The sequence below is a fragment of the Pagrus major genome, chromosome 7, assembly GCF_040436345.1.
Source record: "Pagrus major chromosome 7, Pma_NU_1.0".
Lineage (NCBI taxonomy): Eukaryota > Metazoa > Chordata > Actinopteri > Spariformes > Sparidae > Pagrus > Pagrus major.
In genome coordinates, this window is record NC_133221.1 from 624305 (window position 1) to 647189 (window position 22885).

Below are 22885 nucleotides of genomic sequence, written 5' to 3' on the forward strand. Positions count from 1 at the left end.
TTATGAATCGTGTCAGGTGGACCGACCGTCAGTGAGACTCACAAACAGTCCAACATGGCGGACATGTTGTTACCACGGAAACTCAGTGACTTCTTGACCTTTGACCTGTGGCAGAACAGAACCGGGTCTGATGATCCCAGTGACAGTCAGTAGATCTGTCTGCTGATGACATCATGGCAAACTATGTGGTGATGATGTCATCAGAGGCTGCTTGCTGTGTGTGTGTGTGTGTGTGTGTGTGTGTGTGTGTGTGCAGACTTATTGAGAGCGACAGCCACTGTCAGAGACGCTCAGTGTTAGCAGACAGGACAAACACACAGAGCTCCTCCTCCTCCTCCTCGTCCTCCTCCTCCTCCTGGTCCTTCTCCTCCTCCTCCTCTTCCTCCTCCTCGTCCTCCTCCTGGTCCTCCTCCTGGTCCTTCTCCTCCTCCTCCTCGTCCTCCTCCTGGTCCTCCTCCTGGTCCTTCTCATCCTCCTCCTCTTCCTCCTCCTCGTCCTCCTCCTGGTCCTTCTCCTTCTCCTCCTCGTCCTCCTCCTGGTCCTTCTCCTCCTCTTCCTCCTTCTCCTCCTCCTCCTGACCTCTGACCTGCTTCCTGCTGATTGGATGAGGCTGTTGATTGGTTCACCATGTTCACTTCGTAGTGACATCACAGATTTCAGGGCTCGACTGATCGCGTCCGTCTGTGGCTGATCGGTGTTGATTATTGGTGATCAGACTGATGACAGATATTTGGAACAGATACACACAAGTACTGCGCAGTTTTGATTACTTTGCTTGAGTACTTCCATTTTTTGCCACCACATTCATCTGATACCTTCAGTTACTTTGCAGATTCAGATTACCTAGTGTTGGGAGGCTATAACCTGTCATGTGTAACCAATCAGAGGGTGTTGTGGGCGGGGCTTTGAGTCTGACGATGCTGCTTCAGAGACAAAGTTTTACATTTTAAATTAATTAATTTAATCATTGATCAGACACGAGAAACACCAGTACTGATGCTGAATATGTGATCATTACACATTTTGCCTTTATGCTAAGCTAAGCTAAGCTAAGCAGCTGCTCGCCGTAGCTTCATATTTAGCGTTCAGACATGAGAGTGATGTACAGAGCATCAGACAACATGTTGTCAGACTGAATCCAGATAACAGAAGGGCGATCTGACCTGAGAGCTGATGTAAAACACAACGTGTCAGTGTGACGAGTTAATCAACAGACATGAGAGTGAAACACACAACAGATTAAAACAATGATTTAAACACAAGATGATGAAGAGAAGAGTGAACATGACATATAATTAATGTGAAAGTGTAATGAGCCTTTTCAGTCCTGGTTTGTTTATTTGTTTTTGTTTGTTTGATTTGTTTTCTGAAGCTAGAAAGCATTCAGTTAATGTTTATTTATTATCATACAGTGTATTTGTGTTTATTAAGCTGGTAAATGAAATAAAGTAAACCGAACAGCTGACTGTCGGAGAGGAAGAGGAGAAGAAGAAGACCTGATTGAAGGCAGTTTGGTTCTGAATAGAAATAAAGATACGAGGATGGACTTCAGATTTGAGCGGTGGAGGAGGTATTCAGATACTTTATTTCAGTAAAAGTACTAATACCACATTTTAAAATACTCTGTTACAAGGAAAAGTTATGCATTGGACGTAGGACTTCAGTAGAAAGTAGTTAAAGTACTGTCAGTAAAGTAGTGGAGTAAAAAGTACAATATATGAGAACTAGAAAGTGACATGAGAAGACTCAAAGTAAAAGTACGTCAAATTTGTTTCAAGTTCAGTACTGCAGTAAATAAGTACTTGATTACATTCTGTCTCACAGTCGGCAGCATTCAGTTCCTCTTGGTCTCCTCAGATGAACCTCTGAGCAGCTCAGAGACTGAAGCTGAAGGACTTTGATGATTAAACGCTCCGTCGGCTCTCTGCTTGTTAACTCCAGTCAGCTCTGTGCTGTTACATAGAAGATCTTTGATGTAAAAGACTACAACTCCCAGAGGAGCGTGTGAGACATGTTGGCTGTGTGTGAAGCTGACAGGTCGGCCTCAGAGACTCATCGCTGTAGATGAAACATAATGAGGTCAAAGAGGATTTAAACGTATAAATGATTCACTTTGACTGTGACATCATCAAACTGGGACGTTTCAAACTCAACCTGTAACATGTAGTTAGCCTGTAACACGAGGACACTGCTGAAGGTGTAAGCTAGCGGGACATGCTAACATTAGCAGCTTACGTTAAACAGAGAAACATTAAATCCTTCCATCGGCCCAAAAACAGACGACCTGAGCGTGCTGTCATTGTGCTGCTCGTCTCACAGATGTTTAAAATCATGTTAAAAAATCTCATCAAATTATTTTTTTTAGCAAACTCAACATTTCATCAGGTCCCAAAGTAACTTCTAATTTTCAAGTTGTTCTACAGCAGCGTTTTTAAATAAGTCATTACTGAAGACATGAGATGAGGCAGATGTGAAAATATGTATCAGTGACCCTCACTGGTACTTTTAAGTACATTTAAGTTGTCAGAAAAATAAATACTCAAGTGAAGTACAGATACCTGAAACATCTACTGAAGTAACAGAGTATTTGTACTTAGTTACCTCCTCTGACACTGAGACCACCTGGAAACACTCAGATCAAATGTGATGAGTTCATTTATAACTATAACTGTCTCTGGTCTGATGGTGTGATGGTCTGCTGGTGTGATGGTCTGGTGTGATGGTCTGATGGTGTGATGGTCTGATGTCTGCTGGTCTGATGGTTTGATGGTCTGCTGGTCTGATGGTGTGATGATCTGATGGTCTGCTGGTGTGATGGTCTGCTGGTGTGCTGGTCTGATGGTCTGCTGGTGTGATGGTGTGATGGTCTGCTGGTGTGATGGTGTGATGGTCTGCTGGTGTGATGGTCTGATGGTCTGGTGTGATGGTCTGCTGGTGTGATGGTCTGCTGGTGTGATGGTCGCTGGTGTGATGGTGTGATGGTCTGCTGGTCTGCTGGTGTGATGGTCTGCTGGTGTGATGGTCTGCTGGTGTGATGGTCTGATGGTCTGCTGGTGTGATGGTCTGCTGGTGTGTTGGTCTGCTGGTGTGATGGTGTGATGGTGTGATGGTGTGATGGTCTGCTGGTCTGATGGTCTGCTGGTCTGATGTCTGCTGGTGTGATGGTTTGATGGTCTGCTGGTGTGATGGTCTGATGGTGTGATGGTGTGATGGTCTGATGGTCTGATGGTGTGATGGTCTGATGGTCTGCTGGTCTGATGGTCTGATGGTGTGATGGTCTGCTGGTGTGTTGGTCTGCTGGTGTGATGGTCTGATGGTCTGATGGTCTGCTGGTCTGCTGGTCTGATGTCTGCTGGTGTGATGGTTTGATGGTCTGCTGGTGTGATGGTCTGCTGGTGTGATGGTCTGCTGGTGTGATGGTGTGATGGTCTGATGGTCTGCTGGTGTGATGGTCTGCTGGTGTGATGGTCTGATGGTCTGATGGTCTGCTGGTGTGATGGTGTGATGGTCTGATGGTCTGCTGGTGTGATGGTGTGATGGTCTGATGGTGTGATGGTGTGATGGTCTGATGGTGTGATGGTTTGATGGTGTGATGGTGTGATGGTCTGCTGGTCTGATGGTGTGATGGTTTGATGGTCTGATGGTGTGATGGTCTGATGGTCTGATGGTCTGATGGTGTGATGGTTTGATGGTGTGATGGTGTGATGGTCTGCTGGTCTGATGGTGTGATGGTTTGATGGTGTGATGGTGTGATGGTCTGCTGGTGTGATGGTTTGATGGTCTGCTGGTGTGATGGTTTGATGGTCTGCTGGTGTGATGGTTTGATGGTGTGATGGTGTGATGGTCTGGTGGTCTGCTGGTGTGATGGTGTGATGGTGTGATGGTCTGCTGGTGTGATGGTGTGATGAAGCTGTTCGCTCTGTTTCAGTGATGGATCAAGAGAAACACTCAGTTCACTGCTGAGCTTCAGTGTCACAGTCTGAAGATCTGCAGCCTCATTAGAGACGCTGGAAATGTCAGTCAGCATCCAGCTGACCACACACACGCACGCACGCACGCACGCACGCGCGCGCACACACACACACACACACACACACACACACACATACACACACACACACACACACACACACACACAGAGTATGAAAAATAGGTTACCAACAGTCAGAGAGAAAAACAAAGCGAATGAGGCCACAGTGGAGTGAACATCCTCCCGTACAGCGAGGATCTCTGTCTGTGACTGACCCACATCTGACCTGCTGAATATAAATCAGCTGCAACGTCCAAAAATCAGCTCATTAATAATTTGTTTTAATTTGTCTCTGAGCTGCTGAACACATGAACACTGAGACGAGCTGTGAGAGGAACACTGTTTAAACAGAGTGTGTGTGTGTGTGAGTGTGTGTGTGTGTGTGTGTGTGTGTGAGTGAGTGTGTGTGTGTGTGAGTGTGTGTGTGTGTGTGTGTGAGTGAGTGTGTGTGTGTGTGTGTGTGTGAGTAACTTGTAACTACAGCTGTCATTTAAATGTAATGGAGTAGAAAGAACCTCTGAGTAAAAGTATTGACTTTAACTAAAGTAAAGTACTCGAGTAAATCCAATCTGAAGAAACCTCCTGTGTTTTATTTACAACCTTTATTAAACTGAAGTCTTCACTGTAGCTGCTAAGCTAACAGTGTTAGCACGAGCTGGACCGCAGGTAGTGGGTGTAAATATGGTCTCCTCAGATCAGTGTGATCTCTTCTCTCCTGCCGGCTGTGATCACAGCAGACGAGCATCTGATGTTTCTTTTAAGGTATTTTTGGCCTTTTCGTGTCTTTATTGAAAGCAGAGGGTTGAGAGTTGACGGGAGATGTGACGAGGGAGAGAGGAGGGATGGCGTGCAGCAAGGGGCCACAGGTCGGACTTGAACCCTGGACCGCTGCGGTGAGGACGAGGCCTCAGAACCAACTGAGCTACTGGACACCCCCGTTTTAAATCAAGTCTCCAGCTGCTTCAGTTGTTTAGCAGAATGCTGCAACTCTGTTTTACTGTGAAGCTCCAGAACTTCACCTCACTGGATGAGTGGATTTGACTTATTTTGGTGAACTGTTCCTTTAATAGTGAACTCCAGCTGCGTCGCTCCGGTCGTCAGTTTGTGGTTCTGATGCAGAAACACTTTGATTTTGTCTTGTTTTAACTTTACATGCTCCACTGATGTTCCCTCCGTGGTCCTGATAAAGTTCCTCTGAGCAGATGTTCACAGTGAAGCTCTCAGCTGCTCCTGAGTGACAGCTGTAAGAGCCAATCAGAGTCCGTCTCAGTGGTTTCTGTCTGTTTTACTCACTGAAGGTCACAAACGTTTCACATAGATGTAGAGTGTATAGAAACCACACACACACACACACACACACACACACACACACACACACACACACTCTCTAACATTCCTTCACACACAGTACATAAAGAGTCCACTCCCTGAACACACTGATTACATCACACACACACACACACACACACACACACACACACACACACACACACACACACACACTCTGTACTCTGACCAGTCTTATCAGAGAGAGAGAGAAGGGGCGAGAGAGAGGGCGAGGGACATTAAGACATAACAAGAGAGAGAGAGAGAGCGATCAACAGAAACACTGATAGTCTGGATATGACAGCTGAACACACACCGACCCATCTGTAGAGGTACCACACACACACACACACACACACACACACACACACACACACACGGTTCCACCTCTTGATGCTGTCTTTTATTTATTGAAGTCTTTTATTTTGGCGTGAGAGCGACTGAAGTGAACAAGGTGACAGACAGGAAGTGACAGAGAGAGAGACGGGCGAGCGAGCATGTTAATGATGTGTTAATAGCAGCGTGTCGACCTCACGCCGAGACGAGTATCACTGCACGTCCTGTCTCACACACGTCCTCCCACTGCTGCCTCAACACAGCCAGGACGCTTCTTCACCTCCTCCTCACCTCACAGGGAGGGGAAGAAGCGTCCTCGTGAGGGAACGAGGACGCTTCTTTACCTCCTCGTTACCTAACCAGGAGACTTCTCTGCCTCTAAGGAGGCTACTAGAGAGCATCTTCTCCTCTCTTGACAAAGAAGCGTCACTTCTCATCATTTCCTAACAAGGAAGCTTCCTTTGATCAGACCTTATCTCCTCGCTTCCTAAATCAGAAGCTTCTTTACCTCCTAAAGACAATCCCTTCCTGGAGTCCTCACTTCCTGTTTGAAGAGCTCCCTCACCTCCTTCTTTGCCTCCTTGATTCCCACCTACACTTTCCTCCTCGCTGCATCTCCAGGATACTTTCATCTCCTTACTCCATCACCAGAAAGCTTCCTTGCCTCCTTATTTCCTCGCCACATTAACTCAGAGGCGTCTTTACTTCCACACTTTGTGAAGAGGAAGCTTCGTCACGCCGTCGCGTCCTGGAAAGTTTCCCTCCTCCTGTTTTATGTCAGCAGTTAAATTTCTATTTAAAGTCTCAGATTGTTGGAAAACGCTGCTCGGGGACGTTGTTGTTTGTTTCTTCTCTGACTCCCACCTTCACATATGCTCATCCATATTTAATGCACCACGTCTAGCAGAGTGTGTGTGTGTGTGTGTGTGTGTTTCCCTCTGGGTTTGTGTATAAATGAAATGGTGTCAGTGGCTTGTCTGCGTGTGTGTCTGTGTGTGTGCGTATGCGTGTGTGTGTGTGTGCGTGTGTGTGCGCGCGTGTGTGTGTGCGTTTGCGTGCGTGTGTGTGCGTGTGTGTGCGTGTGTGCGTGCATGCGTGTGTGTGTGTGCGTGTGTCTGTGTGTGTGCGTGTGTGTGCGTGTGCGTGTGCGTGCGTGTGTCTGTGTGTGTGTGCGTGCGTGCGTGCGTGTGTGTGTGTGTGTGTGTGCGTGCGTGTGTGTGCGTGTGTGCGTGTGTGTGTGCGTGTGTGTGTGTGTGTGTGTGTGTGGCTCCCTGCTGTCTGCCACCATCTGCTGTCCTGTGAAACTGAAGCAGTCGGTGAGTTGACGGAGGAGGAAGCTTCTCTGCGTCTCTGCTGATTAAACATTTCATCTCAGTTTGACGGTTGCTAGGAGACAAATTTACACCACAGAGAAGAAAAACTCGTCTGTTTCTGCGGTCGACTCACAGTCAGGAGGAAGTCCAGAGCAGGAAGTAGAAAGATGGTTCTGAGTGAGGAAACAAGGAGGTGAAGGAGCCTCTCTGTGAGGAGTCGAGGTGTTGGAGATGCTTCCTGGCTCGTCAGGGAGGAGAAGAACAAACTTCTTGTTTCTGCAACGAGGAAGGAAAGAAAAGCTTCAGGACGGCCGAGAAGATTCACACCTGCTCACTTCCTTCACAGGAGGAGAGGAAGGGAGGAGGTTTCTCACAAACACTATGTCCTCAAAACACATGAATAATATAAAATGTAATTTAATCACGTCAAGGTATCAAAGCTTTGCAGGTGTGAGCAGGTGTTTTGGGGTGTGAGCAGGTGAACAAGTGTTTTGGGGTGTGAACAGGTGTTTACAGATGTCTCAATGTGTTCTTACAAGTGTTTAAAGGTAACACTGATGTCTACAGGTGTTTGAAATTGTCTACTTGTACTTGTAGGGGCTGTTTTCAGGTGTGAACGGGTGCTGACAGGTGGTTGTGATGTGTATGGGAGACATTTTGTAGTCCGGAGTTTGAAGAAGCTTCCTGATGAGGTGGTGAGAAGGTCAGGAAGCTCACAGGAAGTGAGGAGGTAGATAAGATCCTGAGCATGGACAGGTGTTCACAGGTGTGTGGAGGTGTGAGCAGAGAGTTTTTGTAGATGTGTACAGGTGTGAACAGGAGTTCACAGGTGTCCATATTTGTTCACCTGTGTTTATAGGTGCTTACAGGTGTGAACTGGTAGTTAGAAAGTTTAACAGGTGTTTCAGGTGAGAGTTATTGGTCTGTAAATATTAAAGCTGTGCAGGTGAGCAGCAGGTGAACGAGGGTCTCATGGAGCGCGCTCAGTAACTCTGTTTGTTTCTTCCTGTCTGTAGCTCGGCCGCCATGTCTAAAGCGACGGTGAAGAAGCTGCACTGGCGCTCGAAGGTAAAGTTTTATTACCTGGAATAAAAACTCTCTGTGCTCCGACGTCATGTGACTTCTTGTCCTCCATGTTTGTTGCGTCTGCAGGTCCAGGAGAGCTTCGTCCCGCTGGGCGGCGCCTCCGGAGAGCTCGGTCTGGCCATCGGGGGCGGGGCCGACTACGGCGAGTTCCCGTTCGTCACGGTAGCCCATGGGGGCGGGGCCACAGTGGGCGACATCATCTTAGAGATCGGGGGCACGCCCGTGTTAGGGATGACCCTCGGTGATGTCAGAGGAGTCCTCAACTCCTGTCCTCATCCAATCAGAATCAAGACGGTCTCACCAGGTCAGCGGGCGGCGACGACACTCTCGTGTTGATGTTTATTTTGTTTTATTTATTTTCAGTCACAAAGTTTGTGTGTTTACATATTTCATGAAGACACAGACGAGCTAACACAGCTCAAACTATTCATCTGTTAACTGATGGATAGACAATGAACTAATCAAACTGTTCTGATTATTGATTAGTGTCAGACAGTTTCATCTTTATGTTTCAGATCAAACGAGTCTCTGTGAAATCATAACGCACATTTTTAACTATTGTCAGATATTTATGGATTAATCAGCAAATCGATTGTTCGAGAAAATAATCAGCAGGTGAATTTTAAATAATTATTAGTTGCAGACCTGGAATTTTATTTTGATGACCGAACTTCCTGTAAAGAATTCTTTAATTTGGTTCTAATTACAGGAAGTCTGTACTGAGCATGCTCAATGAGCTCTGTGCTCTACAGACACTGTTTAACATGTGTGCTCAACTTTATAAGAACGAACGGGGCGTCATCCTTGAACACAGCACCAAGATCTCCTCAATACATCCAGGCTTTCATTAGAGCCAGACGAGGACAGACGAGGACAGACGAGGACACTTCCTGCTCTATATGAAACAAACCCGTCCATCACTGGGACAAACAGACTCCAATTCAATTCAATTCAAAGGAGCTTTATTGGCATGAAAGTTTAACAACAATGTTGCCAAAGCATCAAAACACAACTCGTCCAAACACTCGGACAGAACACAACAAATAACAACACAAACACAACACCAAGATTGATTTACATTAATTATATATACAGTATATACAGTGTGTGCGTGTGCGTGTGCGTGTGCGTGTGCATGTGCGTGTGTGTGTCTCAGGTTGAAGGTTGAGTTGAACTTGTTAAAATAAATGTTCCTGCTTTCGTTGAATGCTTTACATTGTAGGAGAAAGTGCATCTCTGTCTCAGCCTCACCTGTCCAGCAGTGACCACATGTCCATGTTTCTACTCAAAGACAGAAAGAAGTTCTTGTAGAACATTTGCTGAATTCACAAGAAGGAACAAATAAGTCAGAATCTGTCAGAGACAGAGTTTCACAGCGTTATAAAGTTTGTTTTAACTCAACAACTCTGAAAATCACTACATTTGTTAAGGGAGTCTGGTGATGTTGTGTTACTGGTTCAGTGGTTGGATCAGTTAAACAGACTGACATCATATCCTCTGTGTGTGTGTCTGTCAGGTTCATCCCTCTGTAAGGACCTCAGGTTGTACCTCAGTAAGTGTTTCACTCCGGGCTCCATGGACAGTCAGCTGCAGCAGCTCATCAGAGAGAACCTGTACCTGCGAGCTGTCCCCTGTAAGACACACCTGTACACACACACACACACACACACACACACACACACACACACACACACACACACACACACACACACACACACTTTAGACTTTTATTTATCCCACATCGGGGAAATTTACTTGTTACAGCAGCAGGTAGACAGACATCCAATACGTACAGGGGACATAAAACAAGTAGACTTAAATACTAAAAAGGATTTAAATAAGAGACAGAAAATATAAATGTGTAGAAAAATAAAATTAAAATAAAAAAAGCTATTAACAAGGTATTATTGCACACGGTAATTGCACAAATTGGCGGAGGTAGAAGTGGTAAGTAGTGCAAGATAAGTAGGTGCTTATGGTGCTACGTTAAGAGTTGTTGGTGTTGAACAGTCTGACTGCAGACGGAATGAAGGACCTGCGGTAGCGTTCAGAGGACAGTCCAAGACTGAGCCAGCCCTTTTGACCAGCTTATTTAGTCCCTTTCTGTCCCTCACTGAGCTTCCACAGCCCCAGCAGACCACAGCGTAGAAGATCACTGATGCTACCACAGAGTCATAAAAAGTTTTTAGCAGTGACCTGCACACACCAAAGGACCTCAGTCTCCTCAACAGATGGAGATGACTTTGGCCCTTCTTGTACAGGACATCTGTGTTGTGTGTCCAGTCCAGTTTATTGTTTATGTGAACACCCAGGTATTTGTACTCCTCTACGATCTCAATGTCCAAACCCTGGATGTTCACCGGTGCGGTTTGAGGAGCCTTCCTCCTGAAATCGATCACCACCTCCTTTGTCTTGCTGGCGTTGATGCTCAGGTGGTTCGGTTCACACCAGGCGACAAAGTTGGTGATGACCTTCCTGTACTCCAGATCGTTCCCCTCTGCCACACATGCAACGATGGCTGTATCGTCGGAAAACTCCTGGAGGTGGCAGCTGTCCGTGTTGTAACTGAAGTCTGATGTGCAGAGTGTGAAGAGGGAGGGAGAGAGCACTGTACCCTGTGGAGCTCCCGTGCTGCAGACTACCACGTCAGACACACAGTCACGGAGCCTCACATACTGCGGTCTGTTTGTGAGGTAGTCGGTGGTCCATGCAGCCAGGTGGCAGTCGGCTCCAGCTCCTTCCAGCTTCCCCCTGAGCAGTGATGGTTGGATTGTGTTGAAAGCACTGGAGAAGTCAAAAAACATGACTCTCACAGTGCTCTCCAGGTGTGAAAGTGACCTGTGCAGCAGGTAGATGACAGCGTCATCCACACCAATGCCAGGTCGATAAGCAAACTGCAGGGGGTCCATCTCACTGTTCACCAGGTGTCGAAGGTGGGTGAGAACGATCCTCTCCATGGATTTCATGAGGTGCGAGGTCAAAGCCACTGGCCTGAAGTGGCTGGGCTCCCTGAGGTGCGCAGTCTTTGGGACAGGAACCACGCACAATGTTTTCCACAGGAGAGGAACTCTCTCCAGACTGAGGCTCAGGTTGAAGATGTGCAGGAGAACTCCACAGAGCTGATCTGCACACTCCTTCAGCAGTCTGGAGTTGATGCCATCAGGGCCAGTAGCCTTCCTCGCCTTGGTCCTCCTCAGCGCTTTCCTCACTTGGTCTGCTGTTATGAGGAGGCTGGGGGTGTAGGTGGGACCCTGGAGTGATTCCTGTTGAGATGGGTCGGGGGTGGGGTGTGTGGATCATTCAGGCAGGTGTGGAGGGGGGTGGCGTGGTGTGGGGGTGTCAGAGGTGTACTGGAGGGAGAGGCGGGGGGGCGGTGTGACAGCACAGTAAGGTCTGAGCTCTGGTGAGTGGGGGAGGGAGAAGAGGCACAGTCGAATCTGTTAAAAAACAGATTCAACTCATTTGCCCAGTCCTGGTCTCCAGATTCAGGGCCCCTCCTGCTGTCCTTTGTGTGGCCAGAGATGGTTTTCAGGCCTCTCCAAACCTCTCTGGCGTTGCTCCCTGTGAGGCGCTTCTCCAGCTTCCTCCTGTAGCTGTCTTTGCCTCTCCTTATCCCCCATCTCAGCTCCCTCTGCACTCTCCTCAGCTCCTCCTTGTCCCCAGATTTAAAAACCCTCTTCTTCTCTTTAAGCAGGGCTTTTAGCTCTGGGGTCACCCAAGGTTTATTGTTGGGGAAACACCGTACCTTCCTGGTAGGCAGTGTTATCCACGCAGAAATTTATGTAGTCCGTGATGCAGGTTGTCAGGCTGTCGATGTCATCCCCGTGAGGTTCACACAACACATCCCAGTCAGTGGTGTCGAAACAGTCCCTCAGTGCAATACTGGTCTCCTCAGACCAGCTCCTTACATAATTTTTGGTGGGTGGTTGTTTGTTCACCAAAGGTATGTATGCAGGGGACAGATGAACCAGGTTGTGATCAGAACGGCCCAGTGGGGAGAGGGGTGAAGAGGTGTATGCGTCCTTGGTGTTCACATACATTAGATCCAAAGTTTTATTGTCTCTGGTGTGGCATTTCACATACTGGGTGAAGGTGGGGAGGGTGGAAGACAGGGAAGCATGATTAAAGTCACCGGAGATGAGGAGGAGGGACTGTGGGTGCGATGTCTGAAGCTGTGATACAACAGTGTGTAAGGTCTCACAGGCTGCAGCAGCGTCGGCCGATGGGGGGATGTATGCAGTTATCGCGATAACGTGCGAGAAATCCCTCGGGGGGTAATATGGCTGAATGCTAACCGCTAGCAGTTCAATACACACACACACACTCACACTCACACCTTATTATAGTACGAGGTAACATCATGTTGGATTGTAATGACAGGGTCAGAACAGGAAATAAAACATCAATTGAAGGTTAAAGTTCAATCTGAGCTGTTAAACCTGCAGAGTGGAACTTCTGTCTCCCCCTTCTGGCAGTGAGAGTAATTACACAAACACAGTTAATGTGCATCGCCACACTCAGGTGATGTAAAACAGCGAGTCACCAAAGAGTTCAGATTTAAAAGCTCTGGTCACTGAGGCGTACAGTTCTGTGGTGGTGACAGGGTTAATCAGCACCGTGTGAACGGACCATCAGATCTCTGTCCTCTGAATTTACATAAAGTGTTGGAGTGTTGACGAACGAGTTAATGATTACAGGAAGTGGACTGAACATGTGTTAGCTATATTTAAACTGTGTGTGTGTGTGTGTGTGTGTGTGTGTGTGTGTGTGTGTGTAGTATTGTAGGTCACTGAGCGGAAAAGTTGAGAGAAGGGTGAGTTTAGTTATCAGCAGGGGAAATATACTGGAGACACACACACACACACACACACACAGAGAGAGAAGGGTGGAATATTTTACATTTTGGTCTCAACAAAAACAGACAGAGTGAGACCTCTCTATGCTCTCACTACAGACAGGACTTTGATGTATTTACATTCTGTATGTCGGAGTCTCTGATAGGACGACAGCCCTGTCCCTCTGTGATGACATCACGGTGTCCTCCCTGCAGGTACGACCCGGCAGCCTCGGGACGGAGAGATTTCAGGTGTGGACTACAACTTTGTGTCCATCGAGGAGTTTTTCTCTCTGGAGGAGTCTGGAGCTCTGCTGGAGAGCGGCAAGTTCAAAGGTCCGACAAACAAACACACCCACAACAACACAGACTGTCCCTTTATTATTGTTATTATTATGACACATTCACATCCTCCTACATGGTTTTCACTGTGGTGTCAACATTTGTTACTGTGATGAATACTGACAGTGTAAGATGGTGGAATATATGTTGACAGTGAGATGAAGTGTGACGTCATCAGCTCTACACAGAAGCTCTACAACTAGTTCCCACACTTTGTGTCCTCAAATTAATAATCAAAGCTCACAAATCAATAGAACATCAAACAAAAACTGTTATTATATTAAAAAGGAAACAGCTCAACAGGAAGAATTCAGAGTTACGTTCTCAAATAGCAGCCGGGGCCTTTATTGACCTCAGCAGCAGAGAGCGCCGGGCCTTCATTTCTAATTCTCTGTCTGATAAGTATTTAAATATAGTACTTTGATTTGATTATTGATCACACCTGCAGCTGTTTCTAATTGATGCATCACTAATAAGATGTTTACTACAGTAAGCCGGCGACCACACCGAGCAGCGTCACAAGAAACACCTCCCCAGCATTGTTTTCCTAAACAGCGGCCTTGGCGTCGTTTTTACTCGTTTCTCTAGCAGATTTTAGAAGATGAAATATTTCTAACTTCTCAGTGTGAGGTGCAGAGTCTTAACGCCTTTTACATAAATCACATAACAATATAAGAATATTTAATAAAATAGATTAAAAAGTACTTCATGTTTAGTTTATCCCCCTGTTGTTCCACCCGGCCTGTATTTGTATCTCCATCCAAAATCAAAACCAAACAACATCCGATCCATCTACATCGCTCTACATCATCGCTCTACATCATCGCTCTACATCATTGCTCTACATCATCGCTCTACATCATCGCTCTACATCATCAGTCTACATCATCGCTCTACATCATCGCTCTACATCATCGCTCTACATCATCGCTCTACATCCCTGAGCAGGATGTGTTGCTGTGTTTTCACGCCCTGACTGAGGCTGTTCAGCTCCAGGCTGAAGTTTTTAACAGTGTTTTGGAGGAAAAGAGGATTTTCTGTCTCTAATCCTTCAAACAGCAAACCTGCCTCACTCTGTCCTACATCTCTCTCTCTCTCTCTTTAACCCACTCTGTGTCTCTCTCTCGGCCTGCAGTATTAATCTGATGGGATTATTGAGACTGAAATAGAAACTGAATTCACTTGTAAATAGTAAAAGTAAAAGAGATGATGCTCAAATCCTGTAAATGAGTAAAAAATGAGCCTAAACATTTTACAGTTCAAAACCTTTAAAATGATTTAGTTTTTTATTACTTTTAGTTTCAGTTCTGTTTTATTTGATCACCAACATTTAAGGAAAAGACAACAATGATTAACTGTGTGACTCGTTCATTTGTACCTGAATCACAGGGAACTACTACGGGACGCCCCGCCCAGTACACATCGGCCCAGAAAGTCCACCAATCACGTACCAGGAACACCGAAACCTGCTGAGGAACTTCAGGACGAGGAGCAAATCTCTGAGTAACCTGGAGAAAGCTGTAGAGGAAGGAGACAACAGTGAGGAGGACAGTGGACTGTCAGGTACACACACACACACACACACACACACACACACAAATAAAGATGTAAAGTTTAAATGCTCACGTGTGACGTCAATGAGTGAATTAATTACAATTTAACAACAAACAACAAACTCTCTGTCAGCGGGTTCAGCTGGAGCTCCGCCCACCATCCTGCCTCTCAGCCAATCATGGGAGTCTGCAGTAGGGAGTCGGGAAGGAGCAGAGAATGGACAAGGAGGAGGAAGAGGAGTCGGTAGAGGAGGAGGAGGAGGAGGAGGAGGTCCACTGCCTGAAAACTGGGAGCTGGCCTTCAGTGATTCAGGAGAGCCGTACTACATCGAGTAAGTTATAATACTGATGATTGATTGATTCATTAAAAACATCAATAATCAGATTTTTGTTTCATTTTGGTAACACTGGTTATATACTGAGGTGAGATGTGGACACTGATGAAGTTAAAGCCTTAAATTTAATGTTTCTTCAATGGAGTCTGGTACAGACTTTGAAAAGGCCTCGTTATCTGCCACAGCACGTCCTGATGACTTCTACTGTTACTACATTACCCAGAATTCATTGTAACCATGGTTGTATTAAGATTGATGACGATGACGATGATGATGATGGCGTCTCTCTTTCAGTCATAACTCAAAGACGACCAGCTGGCTGGATCCTCGAACTCAGAAAGAGACGACTCCCTGTACAGAACGTAAGTCTGACTGATTGATTGATTGATTGATTGATTGATTGATTGATTGACTGATTGATTGATTGATTGACTGACTGATTGATTGATTGATTGATTGATTGATTGATTGATTGATTGACTGATTGATTGATTGATTGATTGATTGATTGATTGATTGATTGATACCTTATTATTAGTTTTTTGAGATGAAAAGTTAAAATCAATAGATGGATATTAAATTGTGATTCTGATGAAATTTATGTTGAATATTTCAGCGATATATTATTGATTTTTCTGGATGTTTTTTTGTTGTAACTTCCTGTTATGGGACAGCCAGCAGGGGGCAGCACAGCCTCACTGTGACATCCTGTTAGCTCTGCTGCAGCTTTAAGTGACATCACAGTTATTTAACTGAGAAACAACTTCAATGTTTAATGCTTCACTCAGTTAACAGCCAAAGACTTTACATTAAAAATATCTGATCATTTATAATAATGTGTCCTCACCTGTCCTCTGTCCTGTCATTGACCTCACGTCTGTCCCCTGTCTCAGTCCCAGAGTTCACGGAGCAGCCCAGTCAGCTGAAGGGTTACTCCATCCACACTCGGCTGTCTAAAGGTCCTCGAGGTTTCGGCTTCAACATCGTGGGAGGAAGTCGACCCCGTGAGTTTCTCCAGGTGTACAGCGTCACACCTGGAGGACCGCCAGCACTAAACACAGGTACTGAACCGGTTCTGATGCTACTACTGTTGACACTACCAATCCATTGGTCCAACAGAGTTTGTACAGGTTATCACCACTACAGGGAGCAAAAGTTTGAAAGTTGTCAAATGTGGAGAAACGTCTCATTTATACTGAAACCTGATCTCCTTTCAGGTTCCTCCCAACAAAAACTCAGTGATGAACTTTGACCCCATCATGTCATCCTTCATGTACCATTACATCATTCTTACTGTACAGAATGTTTTCTCATCCACATGGGAGTGAAACCTTATCACACTCATACCTCCCTGCTGACGTCGTTTCCTCCTTCAGGTCTGACTTCTCCTCATCCAGTCGTCCTGCTGACACACTCGTCTCCACACACTCGTCTCCACACACTCGTCTCTACACACTCGTCTCCACACACTCGTCTCCACACACTCGTCTCTACACACTCGTCTCTACACACTCGACTCTACACACTCGTCTCTACACACTCGACTCTACACACTGATCTCTACACACTCGTCTCCACACACTCGACTCCACACACTCGTCTCCACACACTCGTCTCTACACACTCGTCTCCACACACTCGTCTCTACACACTCGTCTCCACACACTCGTCTCCACACACTCGTCTCCACACACTCGTCTCCACACACTCGTCTCCACACACTCGACTCTACACACTCGTCTCCACACACTCGACTCTACACACTCGTCTCTACACACTCGTCTCTACACACTCGTCTCCACACACTCGACTCTACACACTCGTCTCCACACACTCGACTCCACACACTCGTCTCCACACACTCGTCTCCACACACTCGTCTCCACACACTCGTCTCTACACACTCGTCTCTACACACTCGACTCTACACACTCGTCTCTACACACTCGACTCTACACACTGATCTCTACACACTCGTCTCCACACACTCGACTCTACACACTCGTCTCCACACACTCGTCTCTACACACTCGTCTCCACACACTCGTCTCTACACACTCGTCTCCACACACTCGTCTCTACACACTCGTCTCTACACACTCGACTCTACACACTCGTCTCCACACACTCGACTCTACACACTCGTCTCTACACACTCGTCTCTACACACTCGTCTCCACACACTCGACTCTACACACTGATCTCTACACACTCGTCTCCACACACTCGACTCTACACACTCGTCTCTACACACTCGTCTCTACACACTCGTCTCTACACACTCGTCTCTACACACTCGTCTCCACACACTCGTCTCCACACACTCGACTCTACACACTGATCTCTACACACTCGTCTCCACACACTCGACTCTACACACTCGTCTCTACACACTCGTCTCCACACACTCGTCTCTACACACTCGTCTCCACACACTCGTCTCCACACACTGACCTCCACACACTCGTCTCTACACACTGACCTCCACACACTCGTCTCTACACACTGACCTCCACACACTCGTCTCTACACACTCGTCTCTACACACTCGTCTCTACACACTGATCTCTACACACTCGTCTTCACACACTCGTCTCTACACACTCGTCTCTATTGAGCTAACAGCTAACAGAGCTAAACACACAGCAGGACTGAGAGTTTGTGTTCAGACAAACATGAAGTGTTAAACTGTGACCTGCAGTTTAATGTGACAACACAACAAGTCTACACTAAATACATGTACTGAAGTACTTGGAGGTAAAAGTACTTTGAAGGCTAAAACTTAAACTAAAAACTACAAATAATAAAAAAGTTAAATATTAGGAACATTCACTTCAGATCAGTCATGTCTGCTGTGAAAGAGGAAGTTCTACTATTAAAGTATTGTTACTGTTCTAAGTACACATATATACTATATATGTATATATGTGTATATAGTATATATATACTATATTGTGTTGGTGTTCATGTTGTTATTTGTTGTGTTCTGTCCGAGTGTTTGGACGAGTTGTGTTTTGATGCTTTGGCAACATTGTTGTTAAACTTTCATGCCAATAAAGCTCCTTTGAATTGAATTGAATTGAATTGAATATACTATATATGTATATATGTGTATATAGTATATATGTGATGGTTATAAAACAGGTTTAAATACATGCTCGCTCGCTCTCTCTCTCTCTCTCTCTCTCTCGCTCTCTCTCTCTCGGTGCAGGATTATGATGCTGTTTGGTTCTCAGGTCTTTATTTTCCTCAGGGACACAATCTCATGATCTACAACTAATCCACACACACACACACACACACACACACACACACACACACACACACACACACACACACACTCACTCACTCACTCACTCACTCACTCACTCACTCACTCACTCACTCACTCACTCACTCACTCACTCACTCTCTCTCTCTCTCTCTCTCTCTCTCTCTCTCTATCTATCTCTCTCTTTAATCTGTCCGACACACACAGCCTCCTTTCTCTCCCACACTGTCAGACCTGCTCACATGCACTGAGGATAAATAGTCAGGAATGTATCACACACACACACACACACACACACACACACACACAGAGAGAGAGAGAGCAGAGTTTCAGCAGCAGAGAAAAGACCAGAAATAAATCAGGTCTGAGGAAAAGTTACAGAAAAAATAAAAGTATTAAAAACTATATACTTTATATTATAACAACATATCAAACTCTGCTAACATCAGTGTTTTTATAGTTTTATGAAAAATGTTTGTTGATCCTGCAGCTTCATGAATCTGCAGACAAGACGAGACTGCAGGGAAACAACTGAACACACACACACGCACACACTCGGTCAGTGCATTAACTAGCTCCCTCTCATGTAAAGTCGACTAGACATTAAAGGTTCAAAGGTCAAAGACTTGACACGGAGCTTCTCTCCACTCTGTCTGAACACTGAGGAAAGTTTCCAGAGTCGGACCAGGTTCAGATGTAACTCAGCAGATAAACATCCTTCTGCTCCTTCACAGGTCCGTTTGTAAGACGCTGTAAAAGCTCGCGGCTCGTCACACTGACAACATGAGGTCTGAACTTCCATCTAAGATCTTATGGGTTGGTCTGAAGGGACCACAGATCGGGTCGTCTCCCTCCATGAACATGTCAGATAAGATATTCTAACCTGTAGACTGACGTGTCTTCTGGTCTCTGTCCTCCAGCGGACATCCTGGTCTACATCAACGACAGCTGTGTGTTGGGTCGCTCTCATAAAGAGGTGGTGGAGATGCTGAAGTCGGTGCCGATGGGTCAGAGTGTGGACGTGGTGCTGAGGAGAGGATACCCGATGCTTTACAACCCTGATGGATGTCCCAAACAGAGTCTGGAGACGGTGCGGCTGTTTAGTTTTCTTAGTAGTGTTACAACTTTTACTCTCATTACTCTCATTACGATCATTTGTTGTTGACTTGTCCAACAGCCACAGACTCCCAGTCAGAACTCCAACCCCCCCAACGTGAGCCGCGGCCTGACACACCTCACCTACAGCCGAACGCTGGACGCCAACGGCAGCACCTCAGGTCAGAAGACGACTCGTCTGTTTAAGTTTAGTTTTAAACCACGAAAATTCAATTACAGAGACGTCGTTACTGAACTGAAACCGACTGTCGCTCCTTTTTTCTGTGAACACAGAAGACTTACGTCGCTCAAGTTTTGAACACAAATTTGTTGAGTGCAGCGTTTGCTCACCTGTAGACAGGCGGGAGCTCAGGAGAGGACTGTCCACTTCACCTGCAATTAAGTTTAATGACAAAAACGTTTCGATACTTAGACCTGACAAACCTGATGAAGGTGTGCCGAGTCTTTCTCCTGACACAAGTTTGTTAAAATGTTAAAACATCATTAACACAGATTTTAAGACTTCTGTGTGAACTGAAATGTTTTTAGATCTTTTATTTCAGCTCATGAAAACAAAAACAAAAGTTTATATTTTAGTTGAGTGTAAATTCATCTCTGATCGATCAGCTACATGCTGGCTTTATTGATGAAACAACACCAGCTGCTGTCTGATGTCAAACACATGTTATTATATATTATAATCTCTGCATCCGTCCACCTGTTGTCTGTCTGTCTGTCTGTCTCTCCGTCTGTCTGTCTCTCTGTCTGTCTGTCTCTCCGTCAGTCTGTCTCTTTCATTACATTAGATTCACTCTGCTAATCATTAATTGATCTGTAATCATTAGTTGACTCTAATAATCCCTCCTTCACTCTGACACCCAGTACTGAGCCAAACTCCGCCCTCCTACATGGCTCAGCCAATGACAAACGGGCTAACAGGTCCGCCGACGCCCACCTCCTCTGACCCCCCACTGGGTCCACCACCCCCTCCAGAGAGGACAGCGGCCAATCACAGTGACTCTGACGGCGGCCCGTCCAGCGCTGGAACACGAAGGTGGGAGGAGCTTCAGTGTTAGCATTAGCATTGTTAGCAACAGTAGCTGTGAAGTGAAGAAAGTGAGATGACTGATCAGAGACTGACAGCTGAGACGAGGACGGTTTGTCGTGGCAGCTGATTGGACGACTGATTGATCTGCTATAATTGATGATATCCAACTTTTATAAATGAAGTCAGTTCAGTTTTTCTCACATGACGACAAAATATTGTTGTTATTGTTAATTATACTCATTAACGTCTAATGAGGTCACATGTGTCAGTAGCAGTGAAGCAGCAGGTTACTAAATATTTGTCGTGAGTTATGTCTGTTCACTCAGGGTTTTATTTAAACGCTTTTAAGCTAAAATCTTCACTGTAGCTGTTAAATTTAAAGCGTTCGTGCAGGTAGAGGCTGTAAATCTGGTCTCCTCAGATCAGGTTGATCTCTGTGATCACAGCAGACGAGCTGCATGGAGACATCTGATGTTTAAATCATCTCCAGCTGCTTCAGCTGTTCAGCAGAACGCTGCAACTCTGTTTTACTGTGAAGCTCCAGAAATGTTCTGTGGACTACGAGACTTCACCTGACTTTATATCATCAGGAGGAGATGATGGCTGAGCCTGACTTTATATCATCAGGAGGAGATGATGGCTGAGCCTGACTTTATATCATCAGGAGGAGATGATGACTGAGCCTGACTTTATATCATCAGGAGGAGATGATGGCTGAGCCTGACTTTATATCATCAGGAGGAGATGACTGAGTGAACTGCTCCTTTAAGCTCCAATTGACTGTTTCAACAAGCACAAGACAAGCTGTTTCTGAACAAATCTGATCAGTTTGAGTATAAAACATCTGTTTCTGTCTCTCCTCTCCTCTCCTCCTCGTCCTCCTCCTCCTCCTCCTCTTCCTCTTCGCAGGTCGTCTCTGATTCGCTACAACAGCAGCACTCTCCCCGCCCTCTCCTCCTCCTCCCTCCTCTACCATCAGAGCTCCAAGTCTTCAGAGAGTGACTTGTCCACGTCCACACTCCCCAACTCCTGCTCGACACTCCCCATCGCCTCCTCGTCCTCCCACACTCTGTCCAAACTACCCCTCTCTCAGCCAGAGACGGGCCTCCTCCAGAACTCCACCAGCCCCACCACTGCTAACAACCCTACCTCCTCCTCCACACCTCCTGGTGCTCCTGTGCAGCGCCCACCGATGCCCCAGACGTCCCTCGCCCTGACCCCACCCAGAGACGTCCCGCCCTGCGGCTTTAACGGGTGTCCAGCCAATCACCAAGCGCCCTCTCCGTCCTCCCGAGGAAACCCAGGGCTGGTGCTCCCCCTCGCTGCAGGGTCGCCTGGGTCAGCTCCTGGCGGGGAGCTCGTACCGGTGGCCCTCGGGCGCAGCGAGAGCGGGGGGCTGGGGTTTAGTGTGACAGCGGGGGGGCAAGGAGGTCAGCTGGCGGTGGTGAGGCGGGTCTGGGATCGACGGCACTGCCCCTCGCTGCAGCCAGGGGACGCTATAGTGAAGATCAACGGAGCAGACGTACAGAGCCTCAGCTTCTCCCAGGTGAGAGATCAGCCAACATCCAACCAATCAGAGTTGATCTCCAGAATCTGATGCTCTACTCTCATTGGCTAACCAGAATTTCAATCACAAGCATGTCTGTGATGTTTTTAACAACGTGGGTTTCAACACTTCACAGAGACGCTTATCGTTTCTGATCAGACTCACAGAGAGTTTTAAAGGTTTTGAGACGACTGCAATGATGTGACTCTGAACGCATCAGAACCTGTTCAGACCTGACTGATCCAATCACAGGTGGACGGCTCTGAACAGGTGTGAATGGACCCAAGCCACATTCAGAGGTGGTCTGAGACCCATGTGACCACATTGTCTTAGCAGTGTGTACGCACGTGTCTCACAGTAACACAACATCACCAGACTCCATTAACAAATGTGGTGATTTTAAGAGTTGTTGAGTTAAAACAAACTTTATAACGTAGTGAAACTCTGTCTCTGACAGATTCTGAATCATTGTCTCCTTCTTGTAAATTCAGCATTAAATGAAAACAGTAAGTTGTTTGTTTCCTTGTAAAAAGTGTCAGTTTGTGGCAGCACAAGTTGAAACGTGACAGATGTAGTTGATTATCAGACTGTAACGTAAGACATTGACAGTCAGACCTTCATAAAGGTGATTTCAGACCCTGTTGGACGATCTGACAAGGACCCAGTCTGAGACATACTGAGGTGTTGAGACATGAGGACGGGTTTCTTGTCAGTCTGTCGCACTGTGAGCTCGATCTCAGTTGATCCCCAAAGAAAAAGTCATTGTGGAT

General features: G+C 46.3%; 1 protein-coding gene across 4 annotated transcripts in view; it reads left to right on the top strand.

The window, feature by feature from the left end:
- The window catches only part of LOC140999111 (membrane-associated guanylate kinase, WW and PDZ domain-containing protein 3-like), a 53542-nt gene that overhangs the window by 11013 nt on the left and 19644 nt on the right, over positions 1-22885 (top strand). For 3 of the 4 annotated variants that reach the window (XM_073469370.1, XM_073469371.1, XM_073469372.1), the window contains 12 exons: positions 8022-8073; positions 8158-8395; positions 9608-9724; positions 13142-13261; positions 14657-14830; positions 14954-15152; positions 15450-15517; positions 16049-16216; positions 19347-19516; positions 19604-19703; positions 20404-20575; positions 21479-22115. In XM_073469370.1, the coding sequence (XP_073325471.1) occupies positions 8032-8073; positions 8158-8395; positions 9608-9724; positions 13142-13261; positions 14657-14830; positions 14954-15152; positions 15450-15517; positions 16049-16216; positions 19347-19516; positions 19604-19703; positions 20404-20575; positions 21479-22115 (2205 nt within the window). In that variant the 5' untranslated portion in view covers positions 8022-8031. Of the gene's footprint in view, positions 1-5541; positions 5689-8021; positions 8074-8157; positions 8396-9607; positions 9725-13141; positions 13262-14656; positions 14831-14953; positions 15153-15449; positions 15518-16048; positions 16217-19346; positions 19517-19603; positions 19704-20403; positions 20576-21478; positions 22116-22885 lie in introns of those variants that run through there. The other variant, XM_073469373.1, reaches the window with a different exon arrangement.